Here is a 27,055-nt window from a genome sequence, read left to right on the forward strand (position 1 = left end):
ACAACTATACTATACCAGCAATACCACCATTATCTCAGAAATACTCTCTTGGACCAATCATCACACCACTAAATGCAGACAATTTGCTCATTTGCCATGTTGAATTTTTCATCTTAATACAGATATTTTAGTGCATTAGGAGATTAGGCTACATTCATTCATATTGTATTAATGGTATGACACTGCTATAACAATGGTACAAAATACATCTCTCTTTGTTTACATGTATCTTTGATTTCTCAATGAAAACATTATTATATACAATGTATCCTTTATGAAACCATGTTATTTATTGTGACTACTGTAGGCCCACTGTAAATATTGGAAAAATAAATATCCCCTGTCCTAATTTGCATGCAGACTGGTGCTGAATAGTGAGTATTGTAGTGGGTATGTGATTGCATTGTAAGGTCACTGTGTATACATGATGGAGGTACACCTTATTCCTGTTTTGTTCATATCTGAGAGCAACGTTGATGACAGGGGCAATGCTGCACCCCTATCTTCAGGCCTGACCTCTGCCATACAGTCAGGTGGACACTGTCCCTTTAAACGACGGAGGGAGGCGTGTTGCGTTGTCAAATGTGTGAGCTGCGTTGGTTGAGTGTCTTTGTAGCTCAATGACAGCCCTTGTTTCATCAGATCTGACATTGCACCGACTCCGACAGCCCCAACAACCAAAGTGACCTACTTCTTCACACACTGGATGCAAGGCGATCAGCTCTTGCCACATGGCCTATGGAGAACGTAGCAATCTAGAATGGTTTGTTTCGAGATACGTTTTCACCTTGAATGATTTTATACCGACAAAGAGGAGCTTGATTCATGGTTATGTTTATGCGCGGTAGGTTATCCCAACAGTTTCCACCAGTCGTTCGCAGCGCAGAAGATTCTAGTAGTTGAAATGCAGAAATCACTTTGAAACGGAATTTGCCCACTGTAACGTGAAAAACACGGACCTGTTTTTTGAATTGTGGATGCGTCGAGAAATTGCACGAGAGGAAATATTGTACAGATTGTATACATTATAAACTGTGCCTATACCCAATTTGCCTCTGACATAACCGGCCTGGAAAGTATATTGGACACTTCAAAGTGCCATACTGAAGTTCACTAGGATTTTGCTAGCACATGATGTACACAATTACAAGAGGTCCCAGCAAACTTGTTACACAGCGACGAACAGGTGAGTGTGGTGGATCCAAGGAGACCGATTCGGACACTTTTGTAACAACGCGCAAGTGACCCCTCCCTCACACTGTCATCAAAGTAATGATACATTGTAATTCTGAGGTTAGATACATGACTTGTTACATGTTAACATTTACAGTGTGGCACGAGTGTATTTTTGCGCATGGTTTATGCATGTGCCAATGTTGATTCCAATGCATTAAAGTGGCTTCATTCAGATGCAGTAACATACGTTTCGTGTTTTCAATGGTTAACTTAACATGTTGATAACGCTTTCCTTTTTAGTACAATGTTGATATCTATTCCCTTTTTTAATATCAGGTCCAACGCAGCAGATTGACAACAAAATAAATGACTTCAAGCACAAACAAACGACTTGGTCAATACCAGAGTAAGTACTATTATTGCATTGTACATAGGCTTAGCAGTGTTATTAGCATATAATCGCACTGTTACTGTTATTGTACTGTAATGATGTTTGGCATAACTTCACCTGCAGCCCGTGAAGGATTTTCTGAACGTTTCAGAACGTCACATCTTGCAACACTGTTGTAGCGCGAGCGCCTGTGTTGGCATGTAATAGTAGCAAGCTAGCTATAAAAACGAATATCCATGGGCCACATTCTATCTCAAGGCACACACTCGCGGGTCTTTTCCAAGCCACAACCACCTGCTTTTATGTCATTGAACAGGGACATGAAACGACCTTGTGTGTGGGAAGCAAGGTTACTCACGAGCGTTCATGTCTAGTCCCAACACGAGCATGCTAGCTGAGTAACATGCTAGCTTGGTAGTTGCTCTCTGCTGTCTACTCACACATGTTTACTAAGTTTCAAGATAACCGGTATCAAATAAACAGCAACAATAAGGCGTGTGTCATATTTTTAGCAATATTTCACTAATTTGCAGTGGTGTAAAGTACTTAAGTAAAAATTGCGTCTGGTTTGCTTAATATACGCAATTTGAAATTATTTATACTTTTACTTTTGATACTTAAGTATATTTTAGCAATTATATTTACTTTTGATACTTAAGTATATGTACAACCAAATACTTTTAGACTTTTACTCAAGTAGTATTTTACTGGGTGACTTTCACATTTACTTGAGTCATTTTCTATTACGGTATCTTTACTTTTACTCAAGTATGACAATTGAGTACTTTTTCCACTGCTAATTTGGTCCTGATCGAGGAGAGAAGCAAGAAGCACAATCTGCCACATATCCATCATGGCATCCTCCAATCCCGCTTTCTTATCATGTGGGCTTTCGTAATCACCATAGAAACCTTACTGTGTTCAGAGGTATGGTAACCGATGTGGTTCAGTTGGCTGACTTCCCATCTAGCTAGTCCTTGCTCAGAGTGAAACATACATTTTAATCCATTTGTCATGAATTAATGATTGAGAGAGAGCAGAGTCAGAGTAATTTATGACACCTTTTTAACTACTGTAGCAAACATGCCTAAGAGAAACTCTGTTTAGAGAACATTACATCATGTCATATTTACTATAGGTCTATAGGTATATTGTGTGTAGACTTAAAATAAATCAACAAGTGCTTCATGTTTAAGCCCATCTTTTTTTGTCCTGCAGCTCTCCTGCACCCAAGATAGTGTTTAACCACCTGAACGGGAAGAAGTACCACCACACCCCACCAACTCTTCTACAGGTGGACCCCCAGCCCAACGAGGGCTTTACTGCTGTACACCAGGAGAATGTCAAGTTTATCTATGAAGGTAAAGGAGTGAGAGACCATAGAAATATATAAATGACAGTAGGACCTCTCCTCTACCACTCCCTCCCAGTGTTCTCCCACCCAGTTACAGGCAGGGTGAGGGTCATGGTTGGAGCAGAAGTTAGTCTCCCCTCCCAGGCTCAGCAGCACAGCTGCACTGACACTGATACCAGTGATAGCAGGCACACAGCTCAGGGAGCTGCCTGGAGTTCCACTACCCTCACACCCAAATTGAAGACCTCTGCCAGCACCATCGTGTATAAATGATCTACTCTGCCTCCAATGAAAGTAGTACACAATGGCTTCTCAAAATATGTGTTTATAATCACTGAGTTAGTCTGCAGAGTGTAATTGAACGAAGACACTAGTATTTTTTTGTGCCTAAGTGGAACTCTACACAGTAAGCTAATTTAAAAATACTGTATTTCAACATTAACCCTAACCTACCCAGCCAAACAGCGTGTGTAACTTCTTAAGTAATTTCTCCCTTGCCCATGTGACACACTAGGTCGTTCCAACTGAAAGTTTGTAATGGCAGCACATTAACTACATAACCTTGCTCAGAGTGAACAAGGACAAAAAGCAGGCCCTGCTCCTACTAGGCTTTCTACAGAGAGGTTCTAGAAATGGGGATTGCAACAAGTTTTACAGGATCATTAACCAGTAAATACACATTTTAGGCCACTACAATTACACCCAGTAACATTAGAAAACATGTTGGTTCAACACTTGTAAGTCATGTGAAGGTCCATATGGTGAAAGGTGCCTATCATAGATCTGAAAGGATTGGATAATTAATATGGTATCTCCATCTTGCCTTCACCATGAGCATGTTTAAGTAAAATGATAGTAACGCAAACTTGCCTTTATCATTCAGTCATTTATTCAGTCATTCATTCCTCAACACCGGTTAATTTTGATTACCACACGCTATCGCATTTTGAATTTTGACTTATGATTTTATTACATTAGTACTTGAATGATTTGTACTAGTGAGATAAGATTGGCCATTAATTCCAGTTGACTTAACGCTCATAAATCCACATGACAGAGTGCATTATTTAAAACATAGTTTCAAACGCAGAATGCTTTGTAACATTTGCCCTACTGGACCTTACACTGTGGGTGTGACATGACAGAACTACTGTTGGTCAAATGTTATTTCCTTTTTACACATTTTAAGCTGCAAAATGTTTTAGCCTGACTGACTCTTAGGGTGAATTTCCCCCCATTGTATGTTAACCAATTTTGACTATATCGCTGTCTGCTTTCATATTTGTGTATTCTTCTTCTTTGTTTCTACTGGTAGTATTTTGTGCATGCTGGTGTATGTTTAATTGTAAAGATGTACTATATGCATATTGATGGTTACAGCCATTAGCCGTGGTATATTGGCCATATACCTCAAAGTCCTGAGGTGCCTTATTGCTATTATAAACTGGTTACCAGTGTAATTAGAGCAGTAAACATTTTTTTTTATCATACCCATGGTATACGGTCTTATATACCACGGCTGTCAGCCAATCAGCATTCAGAGCTGGAACCACCCAGTTTATAATTCATAGTAAAGATGTACTATATGCATATTGATGTTCTGACACACACTTCGCAATGTTAAACTAAAGCATGTCTAAGAACAATCTATAGATTTCTAAGAAAACCCAAGGAAGCTACATTCAATTCTACTGAAGGCTGCATGAATCCAGGTTGTGTCTGTGTGTTCCTGTTGCAGCCTGGCAGGAGGTAGTGCAGCAGGTGGAGGAGGGAGGAGCCAGTGACGAGACAGGAAGTGCCAGTGCTCAGGGACCAGTGCAGTATTCAGAGACCAGCCCCAGCCTAGCCATGAAGAGTGAGTCCTGACCTGAGTTTACCTTCCTCCTCTAGTCTCATCCCTTAAACACTCATTCACTGGATCTGTTCTCCATTCTCTCCCGCTCATCACATTTCCCTGACACTACACCACTTCCTCTGTCCTTACTTTTCACATCTTCCTCTTTTTCTCTCCCATCATCCACTTTTTCCCAAAATGTCTCTCAATTTGTCTGAATATTTGTCAGTAGTCACACCAATGTAACTACTGTAGTTACACATTGTAGTGTGAGGCGCTGTAACATTGTTCTGCTACTCATTGTCCCTTCTTCCATAAGTGATCAGGCTGAATGAATCCAGGTGACAGTAATCTAAAGGGACTCTAATGATAAAAACTGGTCCAGAAGATCAGAGGGAGGAACAGGGTGTCCAATGCCTGGTATATTTAAACCACTGACTGACCTAAGTGTGGCCATAGTAGACAGGGAGAGCATTGAGGCCTCATTTTTATCATGTATTTTTAGGTAGCCCATTGTTTTTAAAATTAGTACTGCGTAATTAAGTGTTTGTTACAGGGTCCCCGTCAATAATGGCTGATCCCCTGGCTGTGATCCCACTCTCCGAGGGTGTCTCAGGGGGAGTGGGATATGCAAAAAACACATTTCTATTTCACACCTCACACTTGAAAAAGTTACCCACTTGTACAGTGAAACAGGACTATAAAAGCACCCCCTAATAATATTCTGTTATTATGAAGAATTCTAAAAGTATGCGCTACCATGCACCATTGGCATGTGTCGTAATGGAAAGATGCACCTTCTTTTGGTCACCTGGACAGCAGGTCACATCTGTGTGTGTTAGGGATTAGAGCTAGGGCTCCCTGGCCTAGTTGGGTCACAGCACTGCCACCACATAAACCAGTGTGATGGAGGGTTGTCAGTCATCGTGTCTTCATTCTTAGCAGTGAGAAGAGGCGTTTTGGGAAAGTCATATTGGGGAACATTCGGAAAGTGATATAGGGAAAAGTCTTATTGGAGAACACTGATTGGGAATGTCATATTGGGAAAGTCATATTGGGGAAAATTGGGAAAGTCATATTGAGGAACATTGGGAATGTTCTAATAGGACCTCTGAGTAGTCACTGTTCGTGGTCTTAAAGGCCCAGTGCAGTCGAAATTGTGAATATTATGAGAAAAGACTCCCTGAAATTGCAGCCTGTTTTGGCCTGCCTGGTGACAACATCAGGCGGTAAATTAGTTAATAGAGCAATAAGAAAGAGAATTCCAAACCTCTCTGCCAATAGCTAATTTTCAGTTTTCCCCTCCCCACTCAGACAACTCCCAGACAGTCCTAGCAAAATTCTTGCTATTTTTGTTTCTCTTCGACCATTTTAATTGAAAACAGCCACAGTAAGGTACTTAATTGTTACCCAGAAATGATTTAATATTGAGATAAAAACAGCTGCATTGGACCTTTTTAAGTAATTTCACCACTGAATTCTTACTTTAGTTTTCTAAAATATAGTCACCATCAATGTTTGACCTGTTCCAATTATGTACTTCTAAACTTTGTTCACATCATCACCCTACAAAAAAGTTGAGGTCCACTTATTAATGCTGTTGCACCGTAAGTGAATACTGCCGCACCATAACCCAATGTTTGAGCCCTCCTCTAACTCCCTTCTTTTCCCCGTCCCCAGACTTTGTGCCCATCGATCTGGATGAGTGGTGGGCCCAGCGCTTCCTGGCCAACATCGACAACCTGTCCTGATGGGCTCCACCACCTGGGGCCCCAGCGGCCAGAGGAGAGGGCCTTATGGAGGGGCCTGCAGGTTGGGGTGAGAGGGGGGCTCAACCAGGTTGGAGCCTAGTACACCTGGTAGCAGGTGTGGGTCTTCTCCAGAGGTGTGGAAATATGGGATGACGATGGGCATTACTCGAGAGCAGCGCTGGGACGCTGGCGATGATGTAGCCATGGCAACCCCTCGCCTGAACTCTTTTACCTTCTAACAGAAACAGTACAACCAACTAACCAACCAACGCTGTCTGCTTGGGCAGCTACCTGGAAGATGCAAGTCTTGAATTTGTGGTTATTCTCCATCTCATCAACCCAACACTGTGGCCTAAGATGTCAAAATGTCTGTACTACTTTAAAAACGCAGTAAAGATGTGTTTTCAAGATGTGCGCTGGTGAGATTTATTTTTCACTCAATTGGAGTTTGGATGTGGCTTGCAATGCCATAGCTCTACACAGGGTGTCACTGATGTCAAACAGCAGTGATTCATTGCTTGGCTACATGGAGAGAACTGATCCCTGTTTATACCTGAAGCTAACATGCATCCTGATCTTGTCCACATTCTGATTTAGCCCACATTTTTAGACAGGTATAGACAATTAAAAAGAAGGGATTGTGATCAGATCTTCCTGACCTCCGGAGGTAGTCATGCTGCATTCATAGTACCACCTCCAGAGGTAGTCGGGAACAAATTGATTGGTTGGATGAAAGCTTAGTGGGAAGAGCTTAGTGACACGTCAGTGGGTGGAGTTTACAGGTGAGAGTTAAATAAAATAAAGGCTGGCAGGGAGGTTGGAGGAAGATGGAGGGTCAGGGAGGGAGCTTGGAGGGTCAAGAGCTTGGAGGGTCAGGGAGAGAGGCTGGAGGGTCAGGGGGATAGGATGGAGGTGGATGGAGGGTCAGGGAGAGAGGTTGGAGGGTGTTAAATGAGGCGAGGAGAGAGGACACATGGAATTGAGGAAAGAATAATTGAGAAAGAGCCTTGGAATTCTGCTCAGGAGTTTTCCTCATTCAGGCCAGGATTCAATACTAGGCGCATTATAGAGCAGCACTAGACAATAGAAAGCCGACAAGAATCATGGGTCACGTTCAGCAGGACCCAACGTTTTGGAACGTTCATATATAAATGGGCTATGTAGAACAAACATGCCTCTCTGACATGTAGATTAAGGAATCACATCAGCTAAATAAATGGTTTTCTATCTGCAACGTTCGACAACGTTTGGCAACTGAATGTGGCCCTGGCCTCAATTTTGTTCTCAGGGAAGCTCCACCTCAAAGGTAGACCTAATGTGATTGGTTGGATGAAAGCTCAGTGGGCAGAGCGTAGAGTGGCATGTCAGTGGATGGAGTTTACAGGGTCATGTCTAGATGGGATCCAGCTTTTGTCAAACGTTTATTTTTTGCATTTCAGCTAACCCTAACCCTTTTCTTAACCTAATTCACCTAAACCTACTACGACAGGTCAATTCTGACAAAAGCTGGACCCCTTCTAGCCATGACCAGTTTACAGGTGAGGGTCCAATAAAATAAACGCTTTTAAAAAGGTAGGTTTGAGGTGGATGGAGGATGTTAAATGCAAGTTGCGACTCGTAATGTTCCCAGTTCAAATCCTGGTAGCGACTTGTTTTCCAACTCTACCCAACATTCTTAACTAGTCACATTTCTAATCTTTACTGAACAAAAATATAAACGCAACATGCAACAATTTCAACGATTTGACTGAGTTACAGTTCATATAGGAAAATCAGTCAATTTAAATACATTCATTAAGCCCTAATCTATAGATTTCACATAACTGGGCAGGGGTGCAGCCATGGGTGGGCACTTGGCAGCTAGGCCCACCCACTGGGGAGCCAGGTCCAGCCAATCAGAATGAGTTTTTCCCCACAAAAGGGCTTTATTACAGACAGAAATATGGCTCAGCAGAAATTAACATTTAATTATCTGAAAACAGCTCTGGTGGACCTTCCTGCAGTCAGCATGCCAATTGCACGCTCCTTCAAAACTTGAGACATCTGTGGTATTGTGTTGTGTGACAAAACGGCACTTTTTAAAGTGGCCTTTTATTGTCCCCAGCTCAAGGTGCACCTGTGTAATGATCATGCTGTTTAATCAGCTTATTGATATGCCACACCTGTCAGGTGGATAGATTATCTTGGAAAAGGCGAAATGCTTACTAATAGGGATGTAAACAAATTTGTGCACAACATCTGAGAGAAATACGCTTTTTGTGTGTATGGAACATTTCTGGGATTTTTTATTTCAGCACGTGAAACATGGGACCAACACTTTACATGTTGCGTTGATATTTTTGTTCAGTGTACTACCTTTCTAACTTTGAACAGCTTTAAATATGTGACAAAACAGAGGTGTACTCCTCACCCTGCTGGCGCAATTGACTAGGCAATGGAATAGAAACCAGAAGGTTGCAGGTTCTAATCTTGCCAAAGCACTGTCTCAAAAAAATTATATTTATAGCCCTGGTTACACCTTGCATTAACATGTGGTTTTCATTATGTGATCCCATCACTATCTGGTCCCTCTTATTTGAGAGATTTCTATTTTTAGATACATTCACTCCATAGAGCAGCGGGCTGGACAGCCAACAACGCAGCTTTTAAAGGCATTTTCCCCTACGTCCACGGATATCGCATTTACAGTAATCTCTGCAGATGGCGGCTCAAATCAGAAATTACCTTTAAAATGTCAAGCGTGCTATAATCAATCAATCAAATGTATTTATAAAGCCCTTTTTACATCAGCAGATATCACAGAGAGAGAGAGAATTAGAGGGAGCATACTTAACTTCACACAGGACACCAGATAAGACAGGAGAATTACACCAGATATAACAGACTGACCTAGCCCCCAGGCACATAGACTATTGCAGCATAGATACTGGAGGCCCCCAGGAACATAGACTATTGCAGCATAGATACTGGAGGCCCCCAGGCACATAGACTATTGCAGCATAGATACTGGAGGCTGAGACAGGGGTGGGTCGGGGGACACTGTGGCCCCGTCCGACGATACCCCCGGACAAGGCCAACCAGGCAGGATATAACCCCACCCACTTTTCCAAAGCACAGCCCCCACACCACTAGAGGGATATCAACAGGCCATTCTAGGGACAATAAGGAGGCCTGCGTACGTGTAGGTATGTACGGCAGGACCAAATCGGAGAGATAGGTAGGAGCCAGCCCATGTAATGCTTTGTAGGTCACCAGTAAAACCTTGAAATCATCCCTAGACTTAACAGGAAGCCAGAGGCTAGCACTGGAGTAATATGATCAAATTGTTTGGTTCTTGTCAAGATTCTAGCAGCCGTGTTTAGCACTAACTGAAGTTTATATAGTGCTTTATCCGGGTAGCCGGAAAGTAGAGCATTGCAGTAGTCTTATCTAGAAGTGACAAAACCATGGATTAGTTTTTCTGCATCATTTTTGGGAAAAACTGATTTCTGATTTTTTTCAAATGTTACGAAGACGGAAAAAAGCTGTCCTTGAAATATTCTTGATATGTTCGTCAAAAGAGAGATCAGTGTCCAGAGTAACACAGAGGTCCTTCACAGTTTTATTTGAGACAACTGTACAACCATCAAGATTCATTGTCAGATCCAACAGCAGGCTTGGGACCTAGAACTAGCATCTCTGTTTTGTCTGAGTTTAAAAGTAAAAAATGTGCCACCATCCACTTCCTTATGTCTGAAACACAGGCTTCCAGGGTAGGCAATTTTGGGGCTTCACCATGTTTCATCAAAATATACAGCTGTGTGTTGTCCGCATAGCAGTAAAAGTTGACATTGTGTTTCCAAATGACATCACCAAGAGGTAGAATATATAGTGAAAACAATAGTGGTCCTAAAATGGAACCTTGAGAAACGCACAATTGATTTGTCAGAGATCCACAGAGACGAACTGATATCTTTCCGACAGACAAGATCTAAACCAGGCAAGAACATGTCCGTGTAGACCAATTAGGGTTTCCAATCTCTCCAAAAGAATGTGGTGATTGATGGTGTCAAAAGCAGCACTAAGGTCTAGGAGCACGAAGACAGATGCAGAGCCTTGGTCTGACGCCATTAAAAGGTCATTTACCACCTTCACGAGTGCAGTCTCAGTGCTATGATGGGGTCTAAAACCAGACTGAAGCGTTTCGTATACATTTTTTGTCTTCAGGAAGGCAGTGAGTTGCTACGCAACAGATTTATCCAAAAATCTTTAGAGGAATGGGAGATTCAATATAGGCCAATTGTTTTTTACATTTTCCGTGTCAAGGTTAGGCTTTTTCAAGAGAGGCTTTATTACTGCCACTTTTAGTGAGTTTTGTACACATCCAGTGGATAGGGAGCCATTTATTATGTTCAACATAGGAGGGCCAAGCACAGGAAGTAGCTCTTTCAGTAGTTTAGTTGGAATAGGGTCCAGTATGCAGCTTGAGGGTTTAGAGGCCATGACTATTTTCATGAATGTGTCAAGAGATGGAGAATAAATAAACTTGAGTGTCTCCATTAATCCTAGGTCCTGGCAGTTCTGTGCAGACTCAGGACAACTGAGCTTTGGAGAAATACGCAGATTCAAAGACCGCACTCAATGAACTTTATACGGCCATAAGCAAACAGGAAAATGCTCATCCAGAGGCAGCGCTCCTAGTGGCCGTGGACTTCAATGCAGGGACATTTAAATCTGTTTTACCTCATTTCTACCAGCGTGTTAAATGTGCAACCAGAGGGAAACCAAACTCTAGACCACCTTTACTCCACACACAGAGACGCGTACAAAGCTCTCCCTCGCCGCCCTCCATTTGGAAAATCTGACCATAATTATATCCTCCTGATTCCTGCTTACAAGCAAAAACTAAAGCAGGAAGCACCAGTGACTCGGTCAATAGAAAAGTGGTCAGATGACGCAGATGCTAAGCTACAGGACTGTTTTGCTAGCACAGACTGGAATATGTTCCGGGATTCTTCCAATGGCATTGAGGAGTACACCACATCAGTCACTGGCTTCATCAAAAGTGAATCGATGATGTCGTCCCCACACTGACTGTACGAACATACCACAACCAGAAGCCATGGATTACAGGCAACATCCGCACTGAGCTAAAGGGTAGAGCTGCCACTTTCAAGAAGCGGGACTCTAACCCGGAAGCTTATATGAAATCCCACTAGGCCCTCCGACGAACCATCAAACAGGCAAAGCGTCAATACAGGACTAAGATCGAATCGTAGTACACCGGCTCCGACGCTCGGCGGATGTGGCAGGGCTTGCAAACTAAAGCTAAATTACTTCTATGCTCGCTTCAAGGCAAGTAACACTGAAAATACATGAGAGCATCAGCTGTTCCAGACAACTGTGTGATCATGCTCTCCGTAGCCGATGTGAGTAAGACCTTTAAACAGGTCAACATTCACAAGGCAGACAGTTTACCAGGACGTGTACTCCGAGCATGCGCTGACCAACTGGCAAGTGTCTTCACTGACATTTTCAACCTCTCCCTGTCTGAGTCTGTAATACCAACATGTTTTAAGCAGACCACCATAGTCCCTGTGCCCAAGAACACTAAGGTAACCTGCCTAAATGACTACCGACCCGTAGCACTGACGTCTGTAGCCATGAAGTGCTTTGAAAGGCTGGTCATGGCTCACATCAACACCATTATCCCAGAAATCCTAGACCCACTCCAATTTGCATACCGCCCCAACAGATCCACAGATGATGCAATCTCTATTGCACTCCATACTGCCCTTTCCCACCTGGACAAAAGGAACACCTATGTGAGAATGCTATTCATTGACTACAGCTCAGCGTTCAACACCATAGTGCCCTCAAAGCTCATCACTAAGCTAAGGACCCTGGGACTAAACACCTCCCTCTGCAACTGGATCCTGGACTTCCTGACGGGCCGCCCCCAGGTGGTAAGGGTAGGTAACAACACATCCACCACGCTGATCCTCAACAGTCCCTCAGGTGTGCGTGCTCAGTCCCCTCCTGTACTCCCTGTTCACTCATGACTGCATGGCCAGGCACGACTCCAACACCATCATTAAGTTTGCCAATGACACAACAGTGGTAGGCCTGATCACTGACAACGACAAGACAGCCTATAGGGAGGAGGTCAGAGACCTCTCCCTCAACGTGATCAAGACAAAGGAGAGGATTGTGGACTACAGGAAAAAGAAGAGGACTGAGCACACCCCCATTCTCATTGACAGGGCTGTAGTGGAGCAGGATGAGAGCTTCAAGTTCCTTCGTGTCCACATCACCAACAAACTAACATGATCCAAGCACACCAAGACAGTCGTGAAGAGGGCACGACAAAGCCTATTCCCCCTAAGGAGACTGAAAATATTTTGCATGGTTCTGCAGCTGCACCATTGTATTTTTTGTGTTATTTTTTGGGGGGGTATTCTTTCTTAAAACTGCATTGTTGGTTAAGAGCTTGTAAGTAAGCATTTCACTGCAAGGTTGTCTACACTTGTTGTATTCGGCGCATGTGACGAATAACATTTGATTTGATTTGAGTCCGTAATTTGCTTTCTAATGATCATGATATTTTCATCGAAGAACTTCATGAATTCATCACTGCTGAAGTGAAAGCCATCCTATCAAAAATACTTGTAGGATTGTTCTTATTCTCCTCAATTAGGTTGGAGAAATAGGATGATCGAGCAGCAGTGAGGGCTCTTCGATATTGCACCGTACTGTCTTTCCAAGCTAGTCGGAAGAATTCCAGTTTGGTGGAGCGCCATTTCCGTTCCAATTGTCTGGAAGCTTTTTTCAGGACTCGGGTATTTTCTGTGTACCAGGGAGAAAATTTCTTGTGACAAATGTATATTTTTTTTGGGGGGGGGGGGTGGGGGGGGGTGTGACTGCATCTTGGGTATTACGCAAGATTACATTTAGATCCTCAGATAGGTGGCTAACCGACTTTTTGTACCCCGACGTCCTTGGGTAGGTGCAGGGAGTCTGGAAGGGCATCTAGAAATCTTTGGGTTGTCCCGATAATTTATTGCACGGCTGTTGATGATCCTTGGTTGGGGTTTGAGCATATTATTTGTCGCGATTGCAAACGTAATAAAATGGTGGTCTGATAGTCCAGGATTATGAAGAAAAACATTTAGATCCACAATATTTATTCCACGAGACAAAACTAGATCCAGGGTATGACTGTGGCAATGAGTAGGTCCGGAGACATGTTGGACAAAACCCACTGAGCCGATGATGGCTCCGAAAGCCTTTTGGAGTGGGTCTGTGGACTTTTCCATGTGAATATTCAAGTCACAAAAAATGGGAATATTGTCTGCCATGATTACAAGGTCCGATGGGAATTCAGGGAACTCGGTGAGGAACGCTGTATACGGCCAAGGAGGCCTGTAAACAGTAGTTATAAAAAGTGATTGAGTAGGCTCCATAGATTTCATGACTAGAAGCGCAAAAGATGAAAACGCAGTCAATTGAAATTTGCTGTCGTAAATGTTAGCAACAGGCCTCATTTAACACAGTAAATTCATTGATTAGTTCATTGATTATGACTGCCTTGGAAGTGAGGGATCTAACATCAAGTAGCACAGTTTTGAGATGTGAGATATCACAACAACAAAAAACTCTCTTTCAATAATGACAGGAATGGAGGTGGCCTTTATTCCAGTGAGATTGCTAAAGCGAACACCGCCATGTTTAGTTTTGCTCAACCTAGATCGAGGCACAGACACTGTCTCAATGGGGATAGCTGAGCTAACTACACTGACTGTGCTAGTGGCAGACTCCACTAAACTGGCAGGCTGGCTAGCAGCCTGCTGCCTGGCCTGCACCCCATCTCATTGTGGAGCTAGAGGAGTTAGAGCCCGGTCTATGTTGCTAGATAAGATGAGAGCACCCCTCCAGCTAGGATGGAGTCAGTAACTCCTCAGCAGGCCAGGCTTGGTCCTGTTTGTGGGTGAGTCCCAGAAAGAGGGCGAACTATCTACAAATTCTATATTTTGGGAGGGGCAGAAAACAGTTTCAACCAGCGATTGAGTTGAGACTGCTGTAGAGCTCATCACTCCCCCTAACTGGGAGGAGGCCAGAGACAATTACTCGATGCCGACATCTTTCTAGCTAATTTACAAACTGAAGCTATGTAGCGCTTGGTGACCTCTGACCGTTTCATCCTAACATCGTTGGTGCCGACGTGGATAACAATATCCCTATACTCGCCAGTTTTAGCCTACACCAGCACCATTTTCGGATTAGCCTTTACGTCGGTAGCCCTGCCCCTGGTAAACAGTGTATGATCGCTGGATGATTCTTTTAAAATCTAATATACGGATCGGATTGAATCACGGTTTTAAAGGGTTGCATAATCCAGATGTTTACATGAGACATCCAGATAGAATGTGTCCCAGACTACTACCTCCAGAGGTGGACAAGATCAGGACACACGTTACAACCAGGTATAAACAGGTCTCTAGAGGCCAATCCACAGGGTTCAGTAAATGTGTTTTATTCATAATACATCAGTAACATACTTTACAATCTGGGTATTAGAAGCACTAATTCTTAAATGTCAGCCATTGTTAACAGGCACAAAAATAATTGTATGGTAACTTGAGCACTGAATTAAGACATTTGTCAAATTCCACATACAGATGGTAATATACAATCTTGTACACATTTCTCACAGCAACACATCTAATCGTAAAATGAGTCTTTAGTCAGTTTCAATATTCTTCTCTGAAGGACAGGAATCTATGGCTCAAGTATTGTGATTGCAACCATCATATCTGAGGAATAGTTGGAGGAAAATATCACTTTAAATTAAAAAGTTTTTTAAAAAACTATACAAAAAAACAAGAAACCCAAATCAAGATGACAAAAACTAAAATATGAAAAAAGAGGGCCAACAGTAACAATTGTATTGAACTGTCATCTAGGAAGTATGCATGTCATGGAAATGTGTACAATTATTACACCAGTCCCAATGTCAATAAGACTTCCTTTACAAAGCACTAACCCATTCTTCAGATATAATAATATGCCATTTAGCAGACGCTTTTATCCAAAGCGACTTACAGTCGTGCGTGCATAAATTTTTTTGTGTATGGGTGGCCCCGATATGGGGTTTCCACTTTACTTATGGCACAGTCTTGTAAATATCTTCAGTCAAAACCGTCACATCTCTGTCAGCACACACAACATGAATAAAAACGGACAAACACATAGAAAATGCTGGAGAGCCCGAGCAACAGAAATCCACAGCTTGAGCCGTGTCCATCTTCTCCATTTTGTCTCTGAGCAGGCCAAAGACTCCCTGCTCTCCTTGGACAGTCTGTTTGTATTGAAGGGACTTTTCTGGGGTATAGATGGGCAGGCCTGAATGTGGAAAGGCCACCAGAGCAGTGGGTTGTTGATGGGGCTAGTAGCTTCAGTATCACATGGTCACATGTCTATGTAGGGCCTACAGTGACCTGACCAATAGGATGGTTGGTTGGGGCGATGGAGAGTTAAACCAGGCAGCGACTGTAGTGTCTGTAGGCCCTACAGGTGATGGCCATGACAGGAACTGACATCTTGTCTCAGTGTTTCTCCAGCGCTCTGGTCAGCAGGTCGTTGAGGCGGGCGATCATGGGTCGGGGGTCGTCGTTGAGGCCCGCTGCGATCATGGCATTGTCGTAGATCTGGAGGATATGGAGCATGACAGGCCTGCATGAAACTGACAACTGGTACAAATAAGAGTGAAACTGACAACTGGTACGAATAAGAGTGAAACTGGCAACTGGTACCAACAAGAGTGAAACTGACAACTGGAATAAGACCAGAGGTCCACGTTATGATCAAAGAGCGTATACTCTACCTGCTCCAGCAGCAGTTGTGCGAGTGCAGAGTCGGACTCCTTCAGTGAGTGCATCTTCTTGATGAGGTCATGACTATAGAGGAAAGGGAGAGCAGGAGACACAAACACAAATCAACACAATACTACTGTGATATTGAATACTGCATTGTTGGGAAGGGCTTGCAAGTTAAGCATTTCACTGTACTTGTGCATGTGACAAATGAAACTATTATGGATTTGGACATAAAACGCCTCGATTTAGAGATCCCTCTCCCCTCCATCCCTCCACTCTCCCTCTCGTACCCAGCGTTGATCTCCAGGGTGGGCTGCAGCATCTGGGCCCTCTCCTCGGTACTGCGGGCCATCTGCTGAGTACGCAGAAAGTGGCGTGCGGCGCCCATCTCCAGCACCGTGATCATGGCCGGGTGGGTGTCCAGACGAGGGGTCACCTGGAGGTCAAAGGTGAAGAATGAGCGTCAATCAGTCAGTCAATCAGTTATTCACCTACTCCGTAGACCTGAGATGCGTCAGTTACTGGACACCTTACAAATTCACTGATTCTTACATACAGCACCAAAGTCCAGTTAGCCAGTAGTTACTGTATGTATGTACAGTGAGGGGAAAAAAGTATTTGATCCCCTGCTGATTTTGTACGTTTGCCCACTGACAAAGAAATGATCAGTCTATAATTGTAATGGTAGGTTTATTTGAACAGTGAGAGACAGAATAACAACAAAAAAATCCAGAAAAACGCATGTCAAAAATGTTATAAATTGATTTGCATTTTTAATGAGGGAAATAAGTATTTGACCCCCTCTCAATCAGAAAGATTTCTGGCTCCCAGGTGTCTTTTATACAGGTAACAAGCTGAGATTAGGAGCACACTCTTAAAGGGAGTGCTCCTAAACTCAGCTTGTTACCTGTATAAAAGACACCTGTCCACAGAAGCAATCAATCAATCAGATTCCAAACTCTCCACCATGGCCAAGACCAAAGAGCTCTCCAAGGATGTCAGGGACAAGATTGTAGACCTACACAAGGCTGGAATGGGCTACAAAGACCATCGCCAAGCAGCTTGGTGAGAAGGTGACAACAGTTGGTGCGATTATTCGCAAATGGAAGAAACACAAAAGAACTGTCAATCTCCCTCGGCCTGGGGCTCCATGCAAGATCTCACCTCGTGGAGTTGCAATGATCATGAGAACGGTGAGGAATCAGCCCAGAACTACACGGGAGGATCTTGTCAATGATCTCAAGGCAGCTGGGACCATAGTCACCAAGAAAACAATTGGTAACACACTATGCAGTGAAGGACTGAAATCCTGCAGCGCCCGCAAGGTCCCCCTGCTCAAGAAAGCACATATACATGCCCGTCTGAAGTTTGCCAATGAACATCTGAATGATTCAGAGGAGAACTGGGTGAAAGTGTTGTGGTCAGATGAGACCAAAATGGAGCTCTTTGGCATCAACACAACTCGCCGTGTTTGGAGGAAGAGGAATGCTGCCTATGACCCCAAGAACACCATCAAACATGGAGGTGGAAACATTATGCTTTGGGGGTGTTTTTCTGCTAAGGGGACAGGACAACTTCACCGCATCAAAGGGACGATGGACGGGGCCATGTACCGTCAAATCTTGGGTGAGAACCTCCTTCCCTCAGCCAGGGCATTGAAAATGGGTCATGGATGGGTATTCCAGCATGACAATGACCCAAAACACACGGCCAAGGCAACAAAGGAGTGGCTCAAGAAGAAGCACATTAAGGTCCTGGAGTGGCCTAGCCAGTCTCCAGACTTTAATCCCATAGAAAATCTGTGGAGGGAGCTGAAGGTTCGAGTTGCCAAACGTCAGGCTCGAAACCTTAATGACTTGGAGAAGATCTGCAAAGAGGAGTGGGACAAAATCCCTCCTGAGATGTGTGCAAACCTGGTGGCCAACTACAAGAAACGTCTGACCTCTGATTGCCAACAAGGGTTTTGCCACCAAGTACTAAATCATGTTTTGCAGAGGGGTGAAATACTTATTTCCCTCATTAAAATGCAAATCAATTTATAACATTTTTTACATGCGTTTTTCAGGATTTTTGTTTTGTTATTTTGTCTCTCACTGTTCAAATAAACCTACCATTAAAATTATAGACTGATCATGTCTTTGTCAGTGGGCAAACGTACAAAATCAGCAGGGGATCAAATACTTTTTTCCCCCTCACTGTATACACACACACACACACACACACACACACACACACACACACACACACTGGATAAAATCAGTCACACAAGACTTCTGAAGAGGCTATGAAGAGACCCTGGGTCGTTAACTACTGGGTTGGTGTGTTATAGCAGGGTTTCCCAAACTCTGTCCTGAGGCTCCCTCTGGGTACACGTTTTGGTTTTTGCCCTAGGACTACACAGCTGATTCAAATAACCAACTCATCATCAAGCTTAGATTATTTGAATCAGCTGTGTAGTGCTAGGGCAAAAACCAAAACATGCACCCAGGGGGAGCCTCAGGACCAAGTTTGGGAAACCCTGTATTATAGTGTTGGGCCGTTCCCTATTGGGTTGGTGTGTTATAGTGATCGAGGCTCTGGGCCGTTTCCTATTGGGTTATAGTGATCATGGTGACTTGTGTAGATAGTAATGGTAAGGTAGCAGTACCTTGATGTTGGTGACTAGTGTAGATAGTAATGGTAGGGTAGCAGTACCTTGATGTTGGTGACTAGTGTAGATAGTAATGGTAGGGTAGCAGTACCTTGATGTTGGTGACTAGTGTAGATAGTAATGGTAGGGTAGCAGTACCTTGATGTTGGTGACTAGTGTAGATAGTAATGGTAGGGTAGCAGTACCTTGATGTTGGTGACTAGTGTAGATAGTAATGGTAGGGTAGCAGTACCTTGATGTTGGTGACTAGTGTAGATAGTAATGGTAGGGTAGCAGTACCTTGATGTTGGTGACTAGTGTAGATAGTAATGGTAGGGTAGCAGTACCTTGATGTTGGTGACTAGTGTAGATAGTAATGGTAGGGTAGCAGTACCTTGATGTTGGTGACTAGTGTAGATAGTAATGGTAGGGTAGCAGTACCTTGATGTTGGTGACTAGTGTATATAGTAATGGTAGGGTAGCAGTACCTTGATGTTGGTGACTAGTGTAGATAGTAATGGTAGGGTAGCAGTACCTTGATGTTGGTGACTAGTGTAGATAGTAATGGTAGGGTAGCAGTACCTTGATGTTGGTGACTAGTGTAGATAGTAATGGTAGGGTAGCAGTACCTTGATGTTGGTGACTAGTGTAGATAGTAATGGTAGGGTAGCAGTACCTTGATGTTGGTGACTCTGTTTCCCAGATTGTTCCTCATCCAGGAGATCAGATCCTCTGCCTGCTCCTCTGTCAGACGCTCAGAGGCTATAGACACAGGAGAGAACATGGAGTCAGTATTAGAGTACTTCATATTACTGTCAGAAGCTAGGTTAACTCCTAGATTAGCTCTGGGGCTGTGGTTGGAGGCTAAGGGGCAAATTTAACTTATTCTCCCATTAGCTAGTTTTCCATCCAATTAGTGACAGATTTTCATGCGAATATTCAAAAATCTGCATAAAAACAATATGTGCATTTCCCACCAGAGATGTGTTTCCATCAAATTGACTTGAGGATAAAAGGCTGTGCGTGATTACATAGTGCACATAAAAATACCCTTTGCTATTAAATTCCCATGTACCGAATAAAAAAATACAAGTTAAATGGGTTTCCATCGCATTTTCAAAAATGTTGTTACATAGCGAGCATGCCCACTCTGGTATTGGCACGTGTGCTCTAACCAACAGCTTGCAGATACAGTGCAGGTATAGCCTACAACATGATGACATTATTATGGACAAAAGTGCGAGACTATTATTGTCAAACTGTAGCCAAGCATCGATCATCATGTCACCAGAATAAGACCCTCGATATTTATTGGAAAGCTCATCACCTTGCACTTTCACCACCCTGTGAAGTTCATGATCATTTATTTAATCTGTAGCCTAATAAACGGCATGCTTTCCCGAGTCATAGTGGAAGGACCACACAATATTTGCGCAGAAAATAATTTCCACCACCATTTCTCGCATAATTAATTTGACAGACCCTAAAATATCCCAACTTGTCTAGCGTATTTTGTTTTGTCGACATTTGGAAAGTTAACCGACAAATTAGCTGTTTCCATCAGGCCTGTCGTGACATTTTTTATCCCACAAGTACATTACTGGCATCAAAAGGTTGGATGGAAACCTGGTTATTGACATCAATGCACGAGTAAGTGAAAATGCGACATAAGTGAAACTAAGGATTACCCCTCAAATGAATCTAACTTCACACAGCATTCAGTGACCTGGTCTGAGAGAGAGAGAGAGGTCTTACCTGGCTTGCTGTCCTGGTACTTCTCCTCCTTGTAGTGGTCCACCACAATGTCTGTTTCCACAGAGATCAGCTTCTTCTTGTCAAACTCTCTGAGGTGCAGGAGGGTGAGCTCGTCAAACTGTTCATAGCAGAACAGCACCTGGAGAGACAAAGAAAAAGTTAGACACTGACAACAACTCGAGGGAGTAATGGTGAAACAACTCGAGGGAGTAATGGTGAAACAACTCGAGGGAGTAATGGTGAAACAACTCGAGGGAGTAATGGTGAAACAACTCGAGGGAGTAATGGTGAAACAACTTGCCCACCACTGATGAAGTGACAGACAACTGAGGCATCTATGCCCCTCCCCCCACGTCTGTCTTATATTCCCATCTGAAAACTAGCCTGGTCCCAGATCTATGGTCGTTGTTTGACATGACAATGCTCATAGGAGTTAGCAAGACAGCCAACAGATCCCAGTAGCAGGCTATCTGAAAACAACTCACCTCCATGTCTTTCTGCTTCATGGCCTCAAAGTAGGGGGAGTGTTCAGCCAGGTGTCGGTTTGGGGCACACAGGTAGTAGATGTTACGTGTCCCGGCCTTCATACGGGAACCGTACTCCATCAGGTTGGTCTGCTGGCCCGCGGGTAGCCCCGAAGACTCAAATCTCAACAGCTTGCCGATGTCCTCCTGTACACAGAGAGAGAAAGGAGAAGAGAAGACAGAAAACAGAGTGATAATGAGTGTCACATTTCTGATTCTTAACCCTCTTGCTCCCTTCCACAAAAAACCTGATAATACCAAAAACAACCTACATGCATACCAATATGTTTTTCTACTTTACGCCTCCATTCCTCCACCCGAGCTCTCCCCTATCCCAGCCCCCCAGTCTCACCCTGACGTCCTGCTCCTGTGTGGTGACGATACCCTCCCTGATGAACAGGCCGTAGTCCTCAAAGAACTTGGCGTACTTCTCAGGTTCCTTCTTACTCTGGTCCATCAGGAACTTGATGATACGCTGCTGTAGCACATCCCTCAGCTTCCTGTAGAGAGAGAGAGGGAGGGATGGAAAGCATGAAAGAGGCAGAGAGCATGAGAGAATAAAACAAAGGGAGTGAGAGAGCCATGGATGTAAGGGAGTAGGAGTAGAAAGATGCTGTATGGAACAGAGGGGTGATGTGTGCTACAGACTAGCAATAGCTAATTGGAGTGTCATCGTCTGGAAAGAGCTGATGTGTTGTAGGTCTCCAGTCTCACCTGATGAGGGTGCTCTCCTGCAGCAGCTCTCTGCTCAGGTTCAATGGGATATCCTCACTGTCCACCACACCTGTATACACAAATACATAAACACACTGTTATACTGTAACACTAGCATTTACAATCAACAAAGGATCCGGAAAGAGACAGACAAAGTGAAGTCAGACAAGGAAACACACACCAGAGGGCAGATGAGGGGGGAAAGATGAAGGGAGACAGATTAAGATGGGCACAGCTGAGGAGGTACTGAATAAGACTGACCTCTAAGGAAGCGTAGCCACTTGGGCAGGATTTCAGTGGCCTTGGTCTGGATGAGAACCTTCCTGCTGTACAGAGCCACGCTGGAGCCCATCTCTCTGCTCACGTCAAACATGGACGGCTTCTGCTCACACACAGTAATACTAGAGACAGTCATGAACATACCGGTACATCCAACATTAACAGCTGTGGTGTTTATTATGTCACAGAGCCTTGACCTCAGAAAGATCTACTTTAACATCACTTATTAGTTTATCTCTGTTCCTCAACAAGTATCTTTGCTCCTTTCCCCTCTCCCCAGCCCTTCCACTCCCCAGTCACACCCTTAGTGCCCAAGTGCCCCCTACCCCCCACCCCACCATGCCACCTACCCCTCTACCCCCCCCCCCCCTACGCCACAGTGCCCCCTACCACCCCACAGTGCTCCCTACCCCTCTATTCCCACCCTACCCCTCTATCCCCCCAGTGCCACCTACCCCTCTATTCCCACCCCACAGTGCCCCTACCCCTCTATTCCCCCCTACCCCCTACCCCTCTATTCCCCCTACCCCTCTATCCCCCCTACCCCACAGTGCCCCTACCCCTCTATTCTCCCCCCCCACCCCAGTGCCACCTACCCCTCTATTCCCCCCCTACCCCTCCCCACCCCAGTGCCACCTACCCCTCTATTCCCCCCCCCCCCTACCCCACAGTGCCACCTACCTCTCTATTCCCCCCCCCTACCCACTACCCATCTATTCTCTGCTCACAACCCTCAAGTCCCAACCTTCCAGCCCCCAGTCACACCCTTAGTACATCTTACCCCTCTCCTAAAGTCCCATCTCCCCACCCCCAAGAGCCACCCTGACCCCACTCCCTTTCCTCACCACGTCTGGGACGTAGAAGATGGAGCGGATGTTGACGGGGGCGTCAGCGCGGTAGTGCAGTGTGTAGCGGGGCTTGTCGTACGACTGAGCCACGTAGCGGTAGAACTCCTCATGCTGCCACTCACTGATCGACTTAGGCTCCATCATCCACAGGGCCTGGGGAGAGGGAGGTTAATATACCGTATGATACACTGTTACACAGAGCATGCAGGCAGGTACACACACACTCACTGCACACGGACACGCAGGCAGGCAGGCACACACCCACTCCACTATAAAATAGGACTAATAACTGGGGATCAGCCCAACAAGTTTTTCAGAACAAATTAGCTGCCAATTAATGTATCAATCAGTTTGTGTCACTTGAATTTGTTCCCCCCCTGATAAGTTGATTCCCTCTATTAGAATCGATGCGGACGCCCTCAATCGACTACTTGATAAATCCAGTAATTTAACTCATCCCTACTAACAGCCCCATGAAGGACATAATAAGCCATCACAATCAGAGTGGTCCAATGAAAAACAATCGCTGTGATCCATCTCAGCCCTGTATGAAGTTGATAGAACCAGAAGAGTGGGCCAGGTACTCACCTGGAGAGTGTTGATTAGTCGCCCGTTCAGGAAGATGGGGAAACTGACAAAGTTGCTGTATTTGGTCACCACCTCTGCAACAACATATGACATCCGTTAGTCCTGACTGGGCAACCAGCAAGCCTCCAACGCTTACACTTACTCTGACATTAATCTTACACAAAAGATTACGCATGTTGAATGTCTACTATGTATGTGGAATGTCTATAAAAGATAGTACAGTCATCAAAGGGGTCTTATATGGTCCATACCTTTGACTCTGTCCTCAGCAGAGAAATCCTTGCAGTCATCCTTGAGGTGCAGCACTATCTTAGTGCCTGTTCTGACCCCACTGGCCTCAGCTATCTCAAACACTCCAGACCTGGGGAGCACAGAGATTACACACTGTGGTCCGAGTCTTTTACATCAAACATATTCAAATGTGTTACTAAGACGTACCTCACTATCACTCCCTTTTCTCGCCCAATCCATCAACCTACCTCTCTCTCCTCCCTGCTCCATCTCTTCTCTCTCTCCATCCCCCTCTTTCTCACCATCCCTTCCTCTTCTCTCGCTCTAATCAATTCCTCCCCTCCCCATCCCTCCCTCTGCTCTTACCCATCAGAGGACCACTTGTATCCGGGGCTGCCGGGCTCGGCTGACTGGGAGTAGACGTCCACGCGGTCAGCCACCATGAAGGCAGAGTAGAAGCCCACGCCAAACTGACCAATGATGGAGCTGCTGGCCTCCGCCTGGCTCTGCAGGGAATCCAGGAATGCCTAGGAAGGAGGGATGAAGGAGAGAAAGAGAGAGGAAACAGGGCTAAAATATGTGAATTAATGGAAAAGAGACACCAACAAAAGTGAGCAAATTGATTAAATGGGAAAGCTGAGGCCCTGAAATTGTAATTGAATGAGAGATTGTTGATAATGAAAAACAAATTGGGCCGGGACGATACCAGAATCGCGATACTCGTTAGTAGCGTGGTAAAGAAACAATACACAAAGCTGATTTAACTTATTTAGGAAAACAGCCCTAATGTTGGAATCAAACATCATTATGATGTCATCCAGAGTCACATGAAATTATTTTCCAAGCTATACCACTAAATATTTTACATACAGCAGGTTTTTCAAAGGACCAAAGAGTTTTCATTTTTGTCATGGAATTTTTTTGCGATACTAGTATTGTCACAGCCCTATAAATTTTTTTTAGAATTTTCCTCAAGTCATTGGAATTAAATCATTTAAAAAATGGGAATGCAGATAATGTGGAAATGTAAGAATTGTAACAAAGATAAGGGAACTAGGTTTTTACCTTGGATCCAGAGCGAGCGATAGTCCCCAGGTTGGCCACCAGCTCCTCTTGGTTCATCCCAACTCCGGTGTCCTAAAAGAGGAAGATAATGACAGAAATACTCTGCTGTTAAGCATCACCAAGAGAAAAGGACCGTTTGGTAGTACATTCCTCCCTATCTTCAGAACTAAAGCCAGCAGTCAGAACTACAACCAGCAAGTTTTATAACTGTGCAGTTCCTTTTCATCCACCAGGTGGCAGACTGATTTAGTGCTATACAGAACTTTGAAATGACGAATAGAAAGATCTAACAGTGATTATGTGCATTTTAAGTCGATCAAATTCGAATTTGAAGTTGATTCATGACTAAAACATTTCTAAGAAAGACAGGATAAAAAATAAAATAAAAACTCTTAAAAGCATTTCAAAAGACCCCATGTTACCAGTCACCATAGCCACCCTACTCCCTCGTCCTGGTTTGGGCGTACCTGGATGGTGAAGGTGCCCTTGGCCTGGTCCGTCTGTAGGTGGATCTCCATGGGGGCCGTGTCGCCCCCTCCCGTTATCAGCTTGTGGCGCAGCTTCTCCAGGGCGTCGCTGCCGTTGGAGATCAGCTCACGGATGAACACCTGAGCAATGGGCCAAGAGGGAAAAGGTTATAAACACAGAATATCTTCACCAAATGTTCCTAAAACACCTAGCTATATACTGCAGGCATATTATCACTGGTCCATCAGTTAGTAATTGATATACATTCAATGAGTTCTCAAGTTGCTGTGACGGGTCAGACCATCACTCACCTCCTTCTCTGAGTACAGAGATCTAGCCACAATGTCCAAGAGTTTCTTGGTCTCAGCCTGGAACTCATGCTTGGAAAAGGTGCCTGGACAAATCAGATTGAAAACTGTTAGCATACAAAGCTAAGCTAATGAAGTTAAGGGAACTGGATGTGGACTACAGTATATCATAGGCTACACATCAAAATATCCAGTGTCCATTAATGTTACCAAAGCATAATACTATGACAATCAATGGCTAGTGATGTTCAAGTTTCAATTGTTATAGCCCAAAACTGAGAATGTTAGCTAACAACAGGTCTGAGGTCAGAAAACATAACATCACCTTGGACATTCTCTGTGTCTTGGATGATTGTGTGCAGGGGTTCTTCCTCGGGAGCTTTCTCCTCTGCCTCTAGAATATTCTGTACTTCTGGAACCTTCTCTGTTGCTGGAGCTTTCTCGGCTTCTAGAACCTTGTCTGCCTCCAGAGTGACTTTCTCTGCTTCCTTGGTGCTGTAGTAGGAGTACTGGGTCAGACCAAGGCCTGGATGGCTGGGGTTCCACATGCCGGTTCTGGACCATTGTTTCTGCTGTTGCCTGACATGAGCATCTGTTGACAGGACAGGAGGAGATAGAAGGCGGGGTGTGAGGTCATGCAATAATCATATTGAATTTTCAAATGCATTGAGTGAGTGTCAGTGGTCATGGTTAGCTTTTCTAGAACGTCCTTGCCTTGGATTTATCTGATGCAACATGGATGAATGCTTACAATATAGTTGTAGGTTAGGCCAAGGATATTTCCTTGGTAAAGATACTGGTCGTCGGTGCTGCGGTACATGCTAAGGGCCGGCAGGCAACTATCCCCATATTTATATGTAGTGGTCCGGTCACATATGTCATTCATTCACCAGATGCCAAATATCAAAAGGAGCTAGCTAGCTCAAACAAAAATAGTTGGATGGCTAGCTAGATACATTTGTCAATAAACACCGCATTCCAGTCGTCGACACGTTCATGTTGAATAATGAGAGTGAGTGATATTGTGTACTGTACCGTTAGGCTAGCTAATGCACTGCAGTTATATGAGCTAGTTCGCTACCGTTAGCTAGCCGGCTAGCAGCTTACCTTCACTGAATGTGCTCGTGACAGTCCTACTACCCAATCCTCGTCCAGAACACAGGAGTCTGGAGTTGGCCCTTTGAGATGAACCCAAAGCGAATTTGAACAATTTCAGGCACCGAGACATCTTTGACAGAGCGAGAGGTCGTTTGACCTATTCAACACACGCTGAACATAAGTGCGAC

At 44.2% G+C, this 27,055-nt stretch overlaps 2 protein-coding genes across 2 annotated transcripts; one reads left to right on the top strand and one right to left on the bottom strand.

Moving 5' to 3' along the window:
• The first annotated feature begins 637 nt into the window (after positions 1-637).
• Positions 638-6,916, top strand: LOC311138359 (MAPK regulated corepressor interacting protein 2-like). Its single transcript, XM_084173022.1, has 5 exons — positions 638-1,186; positions 1,513-1,582; positions 2,786-2,928; positions 4,660-4,776; positions 6,436-6,916. Exons 1-5 carry the CDS (start codon positions 1,132-1,134, stop codon positions 6,504-6,506), a joined length of 456 nt encoding a protein of 151 aa, XP_084029148.1. The 5' UTR covers positions 638-1,131; the 3' UTR covers positions 6,507-6,916.
• An 8,079-nt stretch (positions 6,917-14,995) lies between these two features.
• Positions 14,996-27,055, bottom strand: LOC311100874 (heat shock protein 75 kDa, mitochondrial-like). The gene is made up of 18 exons (XM_084141871.1): positions 26,877-27,055; positions 26,095-26,361; positions 25,773-25,855; positions 25,461-25,601; positions 24,994-25,065; positions 24,295-24,455; positions 23,949-24,058; positions 23,698-23,771; positions 23,107-23,262; positions 22,244-22,364; positions 21,983-22,052; positions 21,621-21,768; positions 21,230-21,415; positions 20,745-20,883; positions 19,666-19,751; positions 16,651-16,796; positions 16,369-16,441; positions 14,996-16,192 (listed from the first exon to the last, which is right to left on the bottom strand). The coding sequence occupies exons 1-18, from the start codon at positions 26,995-26,997 to the stop codon at positions 16,091-16,093; spliced, it is 2,256 nt and encodes a 751-aa protein (XP_083997997.1). The 5' UTR covers positions 26,998-27,055; the 3' UTR covers positions 14,996-16,090.

The sequence above is a fragment of the Coregonus lavaretus genome (genome assembly GCF_964263955.1).
Source record: "Coregonus lavaretus genome assembly, chromosome: 2".
Taxonomy (NCBI): domain Eukaryota; kingdom Metazoa; phylum Chordata; class Actinopteri; order Salmoniformes; family Salmonidae; genus Coregonus; species Coregonus lavaretus.